The sequence below is a fragment of the Sander vitreus genome, chromosome 11, assembly GCF_031162955.1.
Source record: "Sander vitreus isolate 19-12246 chromosome 11, sanVit1, whole genome shotgun sequence".
Classification (NCBI taxonomy): domain Eukaryota; kingdom Metazoa; phylum Chordata; class Actinopteri; order Perciformes; family Percidae; genus Sander; species Sander vitreus.
Window position 1 is genome coordinate 30,711,885 of NC_135865.1, and position 16,677 is coordinate 30,728,561.

At 46.2% G+C, this 16,677-nt stretch overlaps 1 protein-coding gene across 1 annotated transcript in view; it reads right to left on the minus strand.

Annotated features, from left to right (window-relative positions):
* The window catches only part of LOC144525886 (titin-like), a 263,814-nt gene that overhangs the window by 82,519 nt on the left and 164,618 nt on the right, over positions 1-16,677 (minus strand). The window contains 15 exon segments of the mRNA XM_078262949.1: positions 660-941; positions 1,852-2,002; positions 3,205-3,353; positions 4,000-4,314; positions 6,356-6,655; positions 7,051-7,347; positions 8,443-8,594; positions 9,233-9,398; positions 10,173-10,320; positions 11,385-11,536; positions 12,577-12,706; positions 13,766-13,947; positions 14,436-14,741; positions 15,540-15,969; positions 16,438-16,628. Of these exon segments, the coding sequence (XP_078119075.1) occupies positions 660-941; positions 1,852-2,002; positions 3,205-3,353; positions 4,000-4,314; positions 6,356-6,655; positions 7,051-7,347; positions 8,443-8,594; positions 9,233-9,398; positions 10,173-10,320; positions 11,385-11,536; positions 12,577-12,706; positions 13,766-13,947; positions 14,436-14,741; positions 15,540-15,969; positions 16,438-16,628 (3,351 nt within the window).

Consider the following 16,677-nt stretch of genomic DNA (forward strand, 5'->3'; position numbering starts at 1 on the left):
GCGAGCGTGTCTGTCTGTGTGTGTGTGTGTCTGTCTGTGTGTGTGTGTGTGTCTGTGTGTGTGTGTGTGTCTGTCTGTGTGTGTGTGTGTCTGTGTGTGTGTGTGTGTGTGTCTGTCTGTGTGTGTCTGTGTGTGTGTGTGTGTGTGTGTGTGTGTGTGTGTGTGTGTGTGTGTGTGTGTGTGTGTGTGTGTGTGTGTGTGTGTGTGTGTGTGTGTGTGTGTGTGTGTGTGTGTCTGTGTCTGTGTGTCTGTGTGTGTGTGTGTGTCTGTCTGTGTGTGTGTGTGTGTGTGTCCGTGTGTGTGTGTGTGTCTGTCTGTGTGTGTGTGTGTGTGTCTGTGTGTGTGTGTGTGTGTCTGTGTGTGTGTGTGTGTCTGTGTGTGTGTGTGTGTGTGTGTGTGTGTGTGTGTGTGTGTGTGTGTGTGTGTGTGTGTGTCTGTGTCTGTCTGTGTGTGTGTGTGTGTGTGTCTGTGTCTGTCTGTGTGTGTGTGTGTGTGTCTGTGTGTGTGTGTGTGTGTGTGTGTGTGTGTGTGTGTGTGTGTGTGTGTGTGTGTGTGTGTGTGTGTGTGTGTGTCTGTGTGTGTGTGTGTGTGTGTGTGTGCTAAAATAAATGATAAAAACTTAAAAAGAACGTCCAGAAAATAAAAGTAAAGTATGTTACCCAGAACTTCCACGGTGATGTTCTTGGTCACCTCGCCGCCTGCGTTCTTGGCGGTCAGCGTGTAGACGCCGAGGTGCTTCCTGGCGCACGGTTTGATGACCATGGACGAGCTGATGGCCGTCGTCTCCACTTTAGCCTCGAGAGGCAGCGCCGCGCCGCCTCGGCTCCACGTGACCTCCGGCGCCGGCTGGCCCGACACGTAGGCGATGATCCGGATCACTCCGCCCGCGTGCACCACCATCCGCTCCTTCACCGATGCGTCCAGGTCCAGCTCCGGAGCAACTGGGGGAAGCAACGTTACCTAGGCTCGCTCCAAACTAACTGGATTACTGTGTAGTGTTGTTTTATGCAGCGCTGGAAGAAGTACTGCAGTAAAAGTACTAATACAACACTTTAGAAATACTCTGTTACAGTTAAAGTCCTGCAGTGAAAACGTAAAAAGCACTTTACTTGTCACGATTATGTCGATACCTTTAAGTAGAGTGTTAACCTTTGAAGATATGGATTGGAAGCTACGGTTAAACAGGTCAGACTTTGACTAACTGATAGAAAGAAGACCAGACTTTTAGGACTCAATAATCCACCAAAAAATAGTTTTCATAGGTACAAAAAAAGTGCAGAATTATCTTGTTGACTACAGGTGACTAATACGGTCAAAATGTAAATCTAACTAACATCCTCCGTTGATTACCGACATCAAGACAGTTATTTTTTTGTGTGAAATGTTTTTAAATCTGCAAATGAGGCGTTACCTAACGCTGACTTTGGGAGAATTAAGGAGAAATCTACAGACTCAAACAGACAAAGTGTAGTCTGTTGTAGCAGGAATCACTGGAATAGTTGGGTCTGTATCAATTACAGAGTGTGGTCTAGACCTCCTCTATCTGTAAAGTGTCCTGAGATAACTCCTGGTAGGATTTGATACTATAAATAAAATAGAAGTGACTCGTCAAATAAACACCTACGGGCGCCCGGGTAGCTCAGTTGGTAGAGTGGGCGCCCGTATATAGAGGTCTACTCCTCAACGCAGCGGGCCCAGGTCATTCCCCCTCTCTCTCCCCTTTCATTTCTTCAGCTGTCCTGTCAATAAAGGCCTAAAATGCCCAAAAAATGATCTTAAAAAAAATGTAAACACCTACATTTTGCAGAGATGGACGTTTTGCTGTGAAAGAAATAACGGTAATGGACTCACTGCTTCTGTCGTTGACCTCCAGCACCTCAGGGACTTCTCCTGGCTCGCTGTTGCCAGCTGCGTTGAACGCTGTCACCCTGAACTTGTATTTGCCGCCCGTCTTCAGGCCGGCGATCACTAAGCGGGTGCCACGGATTTCCGTCTCCTTGGCCTGAAAAACACAGACATGTAGTTTGTAAAGTGGCTGTTATTTCATTAACAACTTTACAGAACACGCCATTTTCTGTCTGACCCGTTTTCAAAGATTCTACATCAGAAATTTGGGTTTCTTTCAACCAAAATGTCCAAAAGTAACACAGATGGTTCCATGAAACGCTCTTTACAAGTAAAAGTAAGGTTCTGTTCAATACTGTCACTGACTTTCGGGTGTTTTAATCAATTTAAAACACCCGAAATCGATGATGAAACGTAAATCTAATCACAAACCTTCACGTTGTGCATCCATTAAACCAGACAGGAGGCATAGAGATCTCCCGTTGGACAAACTGTTGGGTCTACCAGAGGAGGACGTTCTTGGAACAGCATCCCAACAAACAGACAATGTCCAACGTACTGCACGGTTACAAAGCTCCTTAAACACCTTCTTAAAGTCCCCAGTTATGGCGTCATTTCACTATTATTATTGATGTAATCTGCCTGAATGGGAGATAATGTCTTTCTTGCTTGATATTGTATATTGTCATTGTCTGTGTCTGTGTGTGTCTGTGTGTGTGTGTCTGTGTGTGTGTGTGTGTGTGTGTGTGTGTGTGTGTGTGTGTGTGTGTGTGTGTGTGTGTGGCTGTGTGTGTGTGTCTGTGTGTGTGTGTGTGTGTGTGTGTGTGTGTCTGTGTGTGTGTGTCTGTGTGTGTGTGTCTGTCTGTGTGTGTCTGTGTGTGTGTGTGTGTGTGTGTGTGTGTGTGTGTGTGTGTGTGTGTGTGTGTGTGTGTGTGTGTGTGTGTGTGTGTGTGTGTGTGTGTGTATATCTGTGTGTGTGTGTGTGTGTGTGTGTGTGTGTGTGTGTGTGTGTGTGTGTGTGTGTGTGTGTGTGTGTGTGTGTGTGTGTGTGTGTGTGTGTGTGTGTGTGTGTGTGTGTCTGTGTGTGTGTGTGTGTGTGTGTGTGTGTGTGTGTGTGTGTGTGTGTGTGTCTGTGTGTCTGTGTGTGTGTGTGTATGTGTGTGTGTGTCTGTGTGTGTGTGTCTGTGTGTGTGTGTGTGTGTGTGTGTGTGTGTGTGTGTCTGTGTGTGTGTCTGTGTGTGTGTCTGTGTGTGTGTGTGTGTGTGTGTGTGTTCTGACTCTAATGAGTGTTCATTAATGTGCACTGTCCTGAATAAAAAAATAAATAAAAAATAAACGTGGCGTCTGATTGGCTCTCACCTTGACCCAGGCCTCAGTGCCTTCTTCCTTGTACTCCACCCAGTAGCCCATAATCTTTGAGCCGCCGTCCTTCAGAGGAGGGATCCACACCAGGTCCACCGAGGTCTTTGTCCAATCAGAAACCTTCGGGGTGGGAGGAGAGGGCGGGGCTACAGGAGCAGACAGACAGGCGGTTAACATAGTCAAAACATAAACTTGTGTAGTTTTCATTTTGGATTATTCTAGTCATTTTCGTGAGTAATAGACCTTTTTCACGGCAGACATGTTGACATGTCATAGTAGGAAAAGCTCAGGTGTATTCAGACCAGTGTCTGTCTTAAATGCTCTACTTTAAGTAGTACTTGTACTTTATGTATAGTCTAAAATGTGTGTCTTGAATGTCGTTTTATATAATGGTGTTTTTATATAATGTCGTTTTGATATGTTTTGAATGTGTAACACCACTTGATCCACGGTGAAACGTTTTCTATCTACAGTGTATATGGTTGAAATGACAATTAAACCCACTGGACTTGCGTTCCCCTTAGGAAGAGGAGAGGTCTGGTGTTGTTCATGCTGACTCACTGAAATATCTCACTGGGACACTAGATGGACCTGAGCCATCGTTAAGGTGATCAGTCTCAGCTGAGCTCTTCCTACTATGACAGGTCAACATGTCTGCTGTGAAGAAGCTCCATTGTTTGGTCTATAAAATGTCAGACAAAAGTGAAAAATGTCCACCCTAGTTTTATAAAAGTGCAAAGTATCTCAGTCCAAAACCCAAAGATATTCAGTTTCTTATGCTCTTGTTCTTACAGATGGGGTCTCTGGCGAAGATGGGGTCTGTGGGTTTGCTGACGGGCCCGGGTCCAGCGGCGTTGATGGCAGTGACTCTGAACAGGTACTGCGACCCCTCGATGAGCCCGCTGACTACGAACTGCTCGCCCATGCCTGAGGGGCGCAGCGGGTCGCGGCTGACGCGCGCCCAGCGTTTGCCCGTCGTCTCCTTCCTCTCCAGCCAGTAGCCGGTGATCGGCGTGCCGCCGTCGTCCTCAGGCTCCTCCCAGCTGACCGTCATGGAGTCCAGCGTGATGCCGCTGACCGTCGGCTTCTCACACTGACCCGGGATCGCTGCACGGGAGGGGAATACAAGGTCAAGGGTTTAGTTTTAAATAGAGATGGTCTGATACCATTTTCTGCTTCCCGATACCAATTCTGATACCTGAACTTGCGTATCAGCCAATACCGAGTACTGATCAGATACCAGTGGGTCATATATTTTATTATGTTTTAACAGCTGTATACTACTATCTCTGTATAGATGATATGATGTATAACAGCTGTATACTACTATCTCTGTATAGATGATATGATGTATAACAGCTGTATACTACTATCCCTGTATGATGATATGATGTATAACAGCTGTATACTACTATCTCTGTATGGATGATATGATGTATAACAGCTGTATACTACTATCTCTGTATGGATGATATGATGTATAACAGCTGTATACTACTATCTCTGTATAGATGATATGATGTATAACAGCTGTATACTACTATCTCTGTATGGATGATATGATGTATAACAGCTGTATACTACTATCTCTGTATGGATGATATGATGTATAACAGCTGTATACTACTATCTCTGTATAAATGATATGATGTATAACAGCTGTATACTACTATCCCTGTATGGATGATATGATGTATAACAGCTGTATACTACTATCCCTGTATAGATGATATGATGTATAACAGCTGTATACTACTATCTCTGTATAGATGTGATATCATTTCTAATAAACTATCTTTGTTGTCAGTCTGGCTCAGGTTAAACTCTTTGTGAAACATGAACAAACACAAACAATGAACACCCCAGAACTTTCTTCAGGGTTCATACGCATTTTAACTAAAACTGTTCATGACTTTTTCATGACTTTTTCATGACTTTTTCATGACTTTTCATGACTTTTTCATGACTTTTTCATGACTTTTTCATGACTTTTCATGACTTTTCATGACTTTTCATGACTTTTTCATGACTTTTTCATGACTTTTTCATGACTTTTTCATGACTTTTCATGACTTTTTCATGACTTTTTGGCAAATTTCCATGACTATGTATTCCTGAAAATGTCAGTCGACATTACACAATAAGAATATAAATCTGTGTTATAGTTTCCTCTCAGAGGTTTAACCATCAAATGAATGATGATGTCTGTGGTTCATAGTGGGAGTCGTGATATCACTCCCCGAATATAACGGTGGGGTTAGGACGACGTGAAATACATTTATTAATCACATATTATTATGCTGTGTTAAAGAAACAAGTCCATGACTTTTCCAAAACTTTCTGGGTCTTTTTATGTTTCCAAAACCTTTCCAGGCTGAGATTTGCATTTTTTTAATTCCATAACTTTTCCACGTATGAACCCTGTTTCTGTTATTCTGCAGTTTGACAGTCAGTTATAACGGAAAAACAACATAAATAATCTACTTTAACGATGATTATCTTCAGGGCTTTATTACGTGGTATCTGATTGGTGCATTAACTCCAGTACTTCCTGATACTGATACCAGCGGTTCAGGCCGTATCGGAGCGTCTCTAGTTTTAAATAGAGGGGAAAAGTTGTAAAATAAAACAGAATCATTCAGTAAAATATCAGCTCAGGGAACAGACTCAGAAATATCACCCAAAAATTAGACTGATTCCATACAATGCTCTTCGCACATACAATTCATGATCACATGAATTTTGGATGTTTTATTGAAGTTTTGTCATTTAAAAAAAATTGAAATGGTTTCAAAACTGTATTTTGACTCTTTGACTCTTTGAAGTCTCTGATTATCCATCAACACACGTTCCTCTAATATTAGTCTAAATATTTCATCATTTCTGCTTTTTTAACTAAAAAAGTAGGTATCATTTCCTACAAATGAGGATTATTGTCCATGAATTCCATAAATAAGTGTAAACCCAGTGGTAATAACTTGGTGTTGGTGGTGTTAGGGTAAGAAATGCATCAAAAACGTCAAAAAAGTGACAAAAATAGACAAAAAAGCATCAAAAGTGTCGAGAAAAGGGATACAAATGTCAGAAAACGTGTCAAAAAGGTGTTCATTTTTAACGTTTTATTATCTCAGAGTTATGTGTGACTTACTGTAAAGGTTCCTGGCGACCTCGGGATCGCTGTCAAGCGGGTCTCCGACGCCGTACTTGTTCTGCGCCATGATGCGGAAGACGTACTCGTGTCCCGGCATCAGGTTCTCCACCGTCCATAGGCGCTCTTTGGGCTCCGTGGTGACGGGCACCCACGTCTTCCTGCTCGACACGCACTTCCAGATCACGTAGTTGGTGATGCTGGAGCCGCCATCGTCGGCCGGCGGCAGCCAGGACAGCGTAATCCGCTCGGCGCCGATCTCTTCAAACTTAATGGGACCCGAGGGAGCACCGGGGCGGCCTGGAGGAAGAAAACCCAAGTTCAAACCACGGAAATCATACAGGTTCTTCTTGATTTTGTATTCACACATTTGTTACATATGTTTTTTTTACAACTTTCTGTTTTCGCTTTTGTTTTGAGATAAATCTGATGATATTTCAGCCAATAAAACCTGCAGTTCACTTAAAACACAGCTTATTTGTAGATAAATCAGAAAAAAATAGGTGAATTCCGCCTATATATATTGTGTATATATATATATATATATATATGTATATAATAACTGTGATCCAAGGTCTTAGACAGCTCTCAGGTCCAGTCTGTGTTTTGTCGTGATAAAACGCTGCGTTTTGTTAGATCTTTTGATAAAACCCGTTGTATTTTGTGTTGGTGTTTTGTGTTTGAGTCTTCCGTACCGAGCACGTTGAGCCTCATCTCTTTGGCGGCCTTGCCGAACATGTTGGAGGCGACCAGCGTGTAGATGCCCGTGTCGGGCCGCTTGCCCTGCTGGATCAGCAGCGTGCAGCTGTCGTCCGACACCAGCTTGTTGATGTGCTCGTCGTACTGCACCTCCACCTGGGCGTCCGACTTTAGGGGCGGAGCCTTGTACCAGGTGAGCGTGGGGAACGGACAGCCGCGGATCTTCGCCACGATGCTGATGTCGGCGCCCTGCTCCACCTCCAGGAACTCCTCCAGCTTGATGGATGGAGCGCCTGAAGCACACAGAAAACACACAATGGTTTTAAAATGTGTTGCTGTTTACAACACAGAATGCACATTACAAAAAGAGTACAAAAACTACAAAAAAAACATCAGAAATAAAATAAACATGCCTTAAAGGTGCAGTAGTTAAGCCTTCTAAACTCCCTTTCTGTCATATCTGCTGAAACTGACCCGATGTTCCAGTAGAACTACAGGAAGCAGGTCATTCAAATAATCAGCTCCTCTGGCTCCACCTACAGCCTGGAGCCCTGTTCAGATGGACCAATCAGGGCCAGGGGGGTGTCTAACTGTTCAGATGGACCAATCAGGGCCAGGGGGGTGTCTAACTGTTCAGATGGACCAATCAGGGCCAGGGGGTGTCTAACTGTTCAGATGCACCAATCAGGGCCAGGGGGGTGTCTAACTGTTCAGATGGACCAATCAGGGCCAGGGGGGGTGTCTAACTGTTCAGATGGACCAATCAGGGCCGAGGGGGTGTCTAACTGTTCAGATGGACCAATCAGGGCCGGGGGGGTGTCTAACTGTTCAGATGGACCAATCAGGGCCAGGGGGTGTCTAACTGTTCAGATGCACCAATCAGGGCCAGGGGGGTGTCTAACTGTTCAGATGGACCAATCAGGGCCAGGGGGGGTGTCTAACTGCGTGTCAATCACTGCTCATGCACACACATTCATTCTCCCTTGTGAGGGGAGGGGCTTAGGAGACTGTTTTGAGCTTTAGCCGAAAGGGGGGAGGGACTGAGAAGTTGTTGATGTTCAGATTTTTTGGCTAAGTCCTGGATCTTCACAATCATACCTACAGCACCTTTAATAGAAGCAGTTACCAATCTACTACTGTGTATGTTAGTCCCAAAACATTGATCCTACATTTCCCATAATGCAACTGGAGAGTGTCTTTCATTAGAGCAACACCCAGGGTACAAAATCAACACCATCCACCCGCCAAACGCTGGTAAAATACACAAGTGGCTGGCAATGTTTTTCTATTGAACAGCTGATGAAATCTGAACAATAGCCCCCCCCCCCTAACGTTTCCCATTATGCAGCTGGAGAGTGTCTCCCCTCCCCCCCCCCTCCCCCTCTTACAGGTCTGGTTCTGGGCGACGACAGGTCCGACGGTAGTCGAGGGTCGGCTGGGTCCGACCGAGTTGTGCGCCATCACTCTGAACTCATACTCATCTCCCTCAGTCAGGTCCTCCACCCGATAGCTGGTGGTTTCCACGTCTCTGCGGTTACACCTACACAGGAAGTTACAGGACAGGATAGAGTTACAGGGAGGAACAGGAAGGAACAGGACAGGATAGAGTTACAGGGAGGAACAGGAAGGAACAGGGAGGAACAGGAAGGAACAGGACAGGATAGAGTTACAGGGAGGAACAGGGAGGAACAGGGAGGAACAGGGAGGAACAGGGAGGAACAGGAAGGAACAGGGAGGAACAGGGAGGAACAGGGAGGAACAGGAAGGAACAGGACAGGATAGAGTTACAGGGAGGAACAGGAAGGAACAGGGAGGAACAGGAACAGGGAGGAACAGGAAGGAACAGGAAGGAACAGGACAGGATAGAGTTACAGGGAGGAACAGGGAGGAACAGGGAGGAACAGGAAGGAACAGGACAGGGTAGAGTTACAGGGAGGAACAGGGAGGAACAGGGAGGAACAGGGAGGAACAGGACAGGATAGAGTTACAGGGAGGAACAGGAAGGAACAGGGAGGAACAGGGAGGAACAGGGAGGAACAGGACAGGAACAGGACAGGATAGAGTTACAGGGAGGAACAGGAAGGATAGAGTTACAGGGAGGAACAGGAAGGAAGAGGAACAGGAACAGGGAGGAACAGGAAGGAACAGGAAGGAACAGGCTGTGTGCCGAGAGTTTACCTCCTCCAGGACTCCTTCTGGGCGCTGCCAGCCTCCCAGCAGAGCAGGTCCACGCTGTAGTGTGTGACGGGCGCGCCGCCGTCATTCTTCGGAGCCTTCCAGGTCAGTTTCACGGCGCCCTTCCTCACGCTCTGGATCTTAAGCCGCGTCGGGGGATCAGGAGGACCTGCAGACACGGCCCACAAAGTTAGCATCACATGTCTCTGCTCTTCTTGTTTTCAAGAGTCTGGAAATTAGTTTTGTTTTAAACAATGTGTGGCTTGACCTTAAGAGTCGAAATATAAACCCAAATATTTGGAGTTTGAGTCTAAAAATGTTCACAAAAAGACTAAGAAAGTCATAAACAATCCTGTCCAGGCACTTGAGTTTAGTTACAAAAAGGGATTAAAAGGACTTTAATAAATAGGGCAAGACATTAAAAATACACCAACACGTGTCGGCTTGAGCCTTCCTGATGTGATCAGATAAGATGTAGTTTGATGGAACAGTTTGTTGTTGTGTTTAAGAATGTTTAAGAGCGTGGGTTCAACGCTCTTCGCAAGTTTTATTACATTTTATAGCATTTGAAAAAAGTGACAAAAATGACGGAAAAAGCTTCAAAAACGTAGGAAAAAGTGACAAAATAAGGGGCTAAAAAGTGACAAAATAAGGGGCTAAAAAGTGACAAAATAAGGGGCTAAAAAGTGACAAAATAAGGGGCTAAAAAGTGACAAAATAAGGGGCTAAAAAGTGACAAAAACTTTGAAAAAAGTGACAGAAACATTGGTGAAAAAGCAACAAAAGTGATCGAAAAAGATCACCAAAACGTTGAAAAGAAATGTAAAAATTTTGACTCCGAAAAACTAAAAGTTGCACGGTCGACGGGAAGACAACACAAGGATTAAATGTACGCGGTGTTGAACCCCAGCAGAAGAGAGAAAATGAAAGGGTGCAGACGTACGGACTGGATCCCTGGCCTTGGTTCCCTCGGCGGTCTCGGCATACGGGCCGAAGCCGAAGCGGTTCTCGGCCCGGATGCGGAACAGGTACTCCTGACCGTTGATCAGGTCGGACACCACCAGAGAATGGGCGGAGCAGGCCGGGTTCACCTGCAGGAACAAAACAACAACGCAGCTTACAGCACTTCAGATTATCAAGTCAAGTGGGTTTAATTGTCATTTCAACCATATACACTGTATGAAGTGAGACGAAACCACGTTTCACCATGGATCAAGTGGTGTTACACATTTAAAATATATAAAAATGACATTTGAGACAGGCTACATGTAGTGCACACACATTATAGATATACATAAAGTGCAAATACTACTTAAAGTAGAGCATTTAAGACAAGGGACAGGACAGACAACAGACAACAAAAGACAGGCCATAAGTAGCCCATTCCCTAAACTCAGCTCAACCTCCTGATATAGGCCCCTCCCATTCCCTAAACTCAGCTCAACCTCCTGATATAGGCCCCTCCCATTCCCTAAACTCAGCTCAACCTCCTGATATAGGCCCCTCCCATTCCCTAAACTCAGCCCAATCTCCTGATATAGGCCCCTCCCATTCCCTAAACTCAGCTCAACCTCCTGATATAGGCCCCTCCCATTCCCTAAACTCAGCTCAACCTCCTGATATAGGCCCCTTCCATTCCCTAAACTCAGCTCAATCTCCTGATATAGGCCCCTCCCATTCCCTAAATTCAGCTCAACCTCCTGATATAGGCCCCTTCCATTCCCTAAACTCAGCTCAATCTCCTGATATAGGCCCCTCCCATTCCCTAAATTCAGCTCAACCTCCTGATATAGGCCCCTTCCCATTCCCTAAACTCAGCTCAACCTCCTGATATAGGCCCCTCCCATTCCCTAAACTCAGCTCAACCTCCTGATATAGGCCCCCTCCCATTCCCTAAACTCAGCTCAACCTCCTGATATAGGCCCCTCCCATTCCCTAAACTCAGCTCAACCTCCTGATATAGGCCCCTCCCATTCCCTAAACTCAGCTCAACCTCCTGATATAGGCCCCTCCCATTCCCTAAATTCAGCTCAACCTCCTGATATAGGCCCCTCCCATTCCCTAAACTCAGCTCAACCTCCTGATATAGGCCCCTCCCATTCCCTAAACTCAGCTCAACCTCCTGATATAGGCCCCTCCCATTCCCGGCGGGTACCTTGGTCCAGGCTTTGCCGGTCACCGTCTTCTCCTCGATGAAGTAGCTCTTGACTCTCTCTCCTCCGTCGCTCTCTGGAGCTTTCCAGGTGAGTCGGCAGGTTCCTCTCGTCACGTCGCTCACCGTGAAGTCTCTGGGTGGCCCGGGCAGGTCTGCACACACACAACAACAACAACAACAACAACAACAACAACACATTACAGACTGACAAGGCTTGGAGCTGATAACCTGCCCCATGTCTCCAGTTCGTATCCCTTTCTCTAACACACACACAACTGTCAGGAGAACGTCACGTAGCTTTTCTCGTTACAGTAAATACTAAGAGCATGTGTAGTCATATTTCTATATTCTAGATGTGTTATTCTCATTATTATAGTTGTATCCCATGTATGTATAGACTTGGGAACACACACTTGTTAGCTCAAGCTCTGATTACCATATAAGTTCAGGAATCTGAGTGTGTATTAGACTCAGGACACACAGAAAGTTAGCTTAAAGGAGAACTCCGGTCTATTCCAACCCGTATCTCTGTTGGTTGTAAATGTGGAGAGCTGTCAGTAGAGAGAAAAACTAAACCAATCAGTGCTGCCTACACCGTGTTATCCTCCTGCTAGCGTTAGCACCCAACAGGCTGAAACAGGGCAGGTTTATACCTGTTTTTAGCCTCTAAACAGGCTCTAAATGTCATTACCAGAGCTCCCCATGTGCAGAGATTCCTTCTGAGGGAACACAGGGAATCTGACTGGAATATTGGATTGTATGAGTTCAACAATCGACTAGTGTGGACTTGACCGGACAACAGGAAATAAACAGAGGTATGTGCTGGCTGGATTAACAACGTTTATGTCTTTCTGTCACATCTCCAGCAGTCAGATTCCCTGTGTTCCCTCAGAAGGAATCACTGCACATGGGGAGCTCTGGTAATGACATTTAGAGCCTGTTTAGAGGCTAAAAACAGGTTTAAAACCTGCCCTGTTTCAGCCTGTTGGGTGCTAACGCTAGCAGGAGGATAACACGGTGTAGGCAGCACTGATTGGTTTAGTTCTTCTCGCTACTGACAGCTCTCCACATTTACACACAACAGAGATACGGGGGGGAATAGACCGGAGTTCTCCTTTAAGATTTGAGTACCATATAAGTCCAGGAATTTGAGTGTATGCATTACTGCGATTATAAGTAAAGCTTGGCATACCCAGCACGTTGACTCTGACTTTGACCACTTTGTGTCCCGCGGCGTTCTCCACGTTGAGGATGTAGCGGCCGCTGTGGTTCATTTTGCACTCGGGGATGACGATGGTCGAGGTCGTGGCCGTGGAGAGAACCTGGGAGGGAGGGAACAAATCAGAAAACCATTTTAAAGTTGTCTTTCACACTTTCTCCACAGCTCATAAATACTGAGGAAGAAACTAGAGTTCAGTCTAGAGCTGCACAATATATCATCTTTTATCGTCATTTCAATATCAACCTGCGCAATAAACACATCGTGAAAGACAAAATATCAGCAGAAAACTACACATGAAAATGTAACTGTCAATCCATTTTTAGTGCTGCCTTTGATTGATTTCCTTTCATTAGTTTTAAACTCAACAATCAGTTTGTTGTATTTTAGCAGAACTGAGAACACTTACTAGTATCACTCAAAGCCCCTTATATCCATTTTTTGTTCGCCTGGTCTCCTTGTGTAATAATATTTGTATAATCTCGACACCATCACCAAATCCACCAGACTCCATGTAAATAATCAGGACTTTTATCATCGTAAAACACACTTCATTCAAAGTGGACAGAAACTAAATAAAACTATCAAAAGCCGTCTTGGTTCATCTTTCCACTGTTCCAACAATCACCACTCTGGTTTGGTTGAAATAAACCCTTAATTCACCCATTTACATGTGGAGATATGCTGGCTCTATACACGCTAAAAGTCCTGATTATTTACATGGAGTCTGGTGGAGATACGCTGGCTCTATACACGCTAAAAGTCCTGATTATTTACATGGAGTCTGGTGGAGATATGCTGGCTCTATACACGCTAAAAGTCCTGATTATTTACATGGAGTCTGGTGGAGATATGCTGGCTCTATACACGCTAAAAGTCCTGATTATTTACATGGAGTCTGGTGGAGATATGCTGGCTCTATACATGATAAAAGTCCTGATTATTTACATGGAGTCTGGTGTAGTTTGGTGATGGTGATTTCGGGGCTGTTTCATGTTAAACTAAAAGGATCTTCCTCTTTAACTAAAAGGTCTATCTCTGTAGGGATCCATCCCATAATGTTGTCATCAAGCAGCTAATTGAGACAGAACCAACCCTAACCCCCGGGGCAGTGATTTAAATACAGCAGACAGATTAAGGGTTAAAGGTGAAAGGCTGAGACCTCAGAGTCGACGGGCAGCGTGTGCAGCTCGTTCTTCTTCTCGCTCTCGGCTGTGCCGTCGAAGGTCCAGGTGACTTTGGGAGCGGGACGTCCTGTGATGGTGGCGGTGATCTTGATGCAGGTTCCCGCTCTGCAGTTCATCAGATCCTGAGCTCCCACGTCCAGACTCACCGTCGGCTCGACTACACAACAGACACACAAACACACAAACAACGGAGTTATTACAAACATAAGCTTGGTTTTTCTTGTAAAATGTACGGGGTTTCAGGTAAACTGTCTGTGTGTCTGTGTGTGTGTGTGTCTGTCTCTGTGTGTGTGTGTGTGTGTGTGTGTGTATCTGTCTGTCTGTCTCTTTGTGTGTGTGTGTGTGTGTGTGTGTGTGTGTGTCTCTGTGTGTGTGTGTGTGTGTGTGTGTGTGTGTGTGTGTGTGTGTGTCTGTGTGTGTGTGTGTGTGTGTGTGTGTGTGTGTGTGTGTCTGTCTCTTTGTGTGTGTGTGTGTGTGTGTGTGTGTGTGTGTGTGTGTGTGTGTGTGTGTGTGTGTGTGTGTGTGTGTGTGTGTGTGTGTGTGTGTGTGTGTGTCTGTCTCTGTGTGTGTGTGTGTGTGTGTGTGTGTGTGTGTGTGTGTGTGTGTGTGTGTGTCTGTCTCTGTGTGTGTGTGTGTGTGTCTTACTCAGGATGTCCTGCACCAGGATGTCTCCCGTCTTGGCGGGCTCAGAGTTCCCGGCCGAGTTGACTGCGTAGATCCTGAACTTGCACTTCTTGCCCTCCTTCAGGTCTGGGACGGTGATCTCGGTGGACGGGTGCAGCTTGTCGGCAGGGTTCACCCTCCTCCAATCAGGAGAGCCCTCCTCATGCACCTCGATGATGTAACCGCTGACGGGGCTGCCGCCGTCCCGGTCTGGCGGGCTCCAGCCCAGCGTGATGCTGCTCTTCGTCTTGTCTTTAACCTCGGGGGCGCAGGGGGGTGTGGGGGGCTCTGAGAGGAGGAGACAACCTCATTATAACGTTGTTTCACTACTACTGATTATTAGGCTTATTTTGCTGATTCAGATTTTTATCAAAGCTGCAAAATGCAGACTTTAAAGTGCTCATATTCTGCTCATTTTCAGGTTCATAACTGTATTTAGAGGTTGTATCAGAACAGGTTTACATGGTTTAATGTTATATTTTAGTTGTACTGCTCATTGCTGCAGCTCCTCTTTTCACCCTGTGTTCAGGTCTCTGTTTTAGCTACAGAGTGAGACCTCTCACTGCTGGAACATCTTTGTTGGCAGTCGCACATGCTCAGTAGCTAGGTAAGGACTACACGCTCAGTAGCTAGGTAAGGACTACACGCTCAGTAGCTAGGTAAGGACTACGTGCTCAGTAGCTAGGTAAGGACTACATGCTCAGTAGCTAGGTAAGGACTACATGCTCAGTAGCTAGGTAAGGACTACACGCTCAGTAGCTAGGTAAGGACTACGTGCTCAGTAGCTAGGTAAGGACTACACGCTCAGTAGCTAGGTAAGGACTACACGCTCAGTAGCTAGGTAAGGACTACGTGCTCAGTAGCTAGGTAAGGACTACACGCTCAGTAGCTAGGTAAGGACTACACGCTCAGTAGCTAGGTAAGGACTACACGCTCAGTAGCTAGGTAAGGACTACACGCTCAGTAGCTAGGTGAGGACTACACGCTCAGTAGCTAGGTAAGGACTACATGAGCTAGCTAGCTGTTTCTCCAACTGCAGTAGTAATCTAATCTAATCTAAATGAATGAAATGGACGCGTGACTCACTGCAGGGGTCGAGGGCGAAGCGGCACTCAGTGGCCTCGCAGGGTGGTCCGATTCCCGCCGCGTTGCAGGCGGCGATCCTGAACTTGTACTCGGACCCTTCGACGAGTTTGAGCACGGTGTACTGCAGCCCCTTCACGGAGGGCTTGGTGACGGGCGCGCGGTTGACGCGGCCCCAGTACACTGCACCGCGCTCCCGCTTCTCCAGCCAGTAGCCCTGGATGGTGGAGCCGCCGTTGTCCAGCGGGGGGTCCCACGTCAGTGTCATGGTGGTCGCCGTGGCAGCGATGATTTTGGGGTTGCGTGGCGGTCCCGGAAGGCCGAACGGATCCCGCAGCTGCACCTTCTCCGAGTCGCAGCCGTCGCTCACGCCGTATTTGTTCTCTGCTTTGATCCTGAACTGGTAGAGCCCGTTCACGGCCAGTTTGTACACCTGAAGGAGAGAAACGCAGGATTATGGACGTGGCTGTGTGTGTGTGTGTGTGTGTGTGTCTGTCTGTCTGTCTGTGTGTGTGTGTGTGTGTGTGTGTGTGTGTGTTCGTGCGTGTGTGTGTGTGTGTGTCTGAATGTGTGTGTATGTGTCTGTGTGTGTGTGTGTGTGTGTGTATGTGTCTGTGTGTGTGTGTGTGTGTGTGTGTGTGTTTGTTTTTTCCAGAATGTTCCCACATTTCCTTTTTCTTGAATTGGTATCAGGTTTTTCTCCCAATTTGGTAGCCAATTACACCCAACTGTCAGTATTATCCAGGAGCAATGGACTACAGATGAACTGTAACCCTAACATAGGGCCTAATTTTAAGAAAAATCTCAATATGTTGCTTGAAAGTTAAAAGTGATTGCTAAAAATCTGATGGTGACCTTTGAGTGAAATGTCTGAGAACTCCTGTATTATTTTACGTCTCACCCCGTATCGTCGGTCGATCAGGTTGACGGTCAGAAGCTCGAAGTCGGACTTCTTCTTGCTGGCGTCGCGGCGCTCCATGACGTAGTTGGTGAGCTCGCTGCCGCCGTTGTCCTCCGGGGCGTCCCACGTCAGGTAGCACGAGTCGGCCTTGATGTCCGACACCACGATGTTCCTCGGAGGAAGAGGGCGGTCTGGGAACACACAGACACACGACAGGGTTAATAACGCAACGCTAGACAT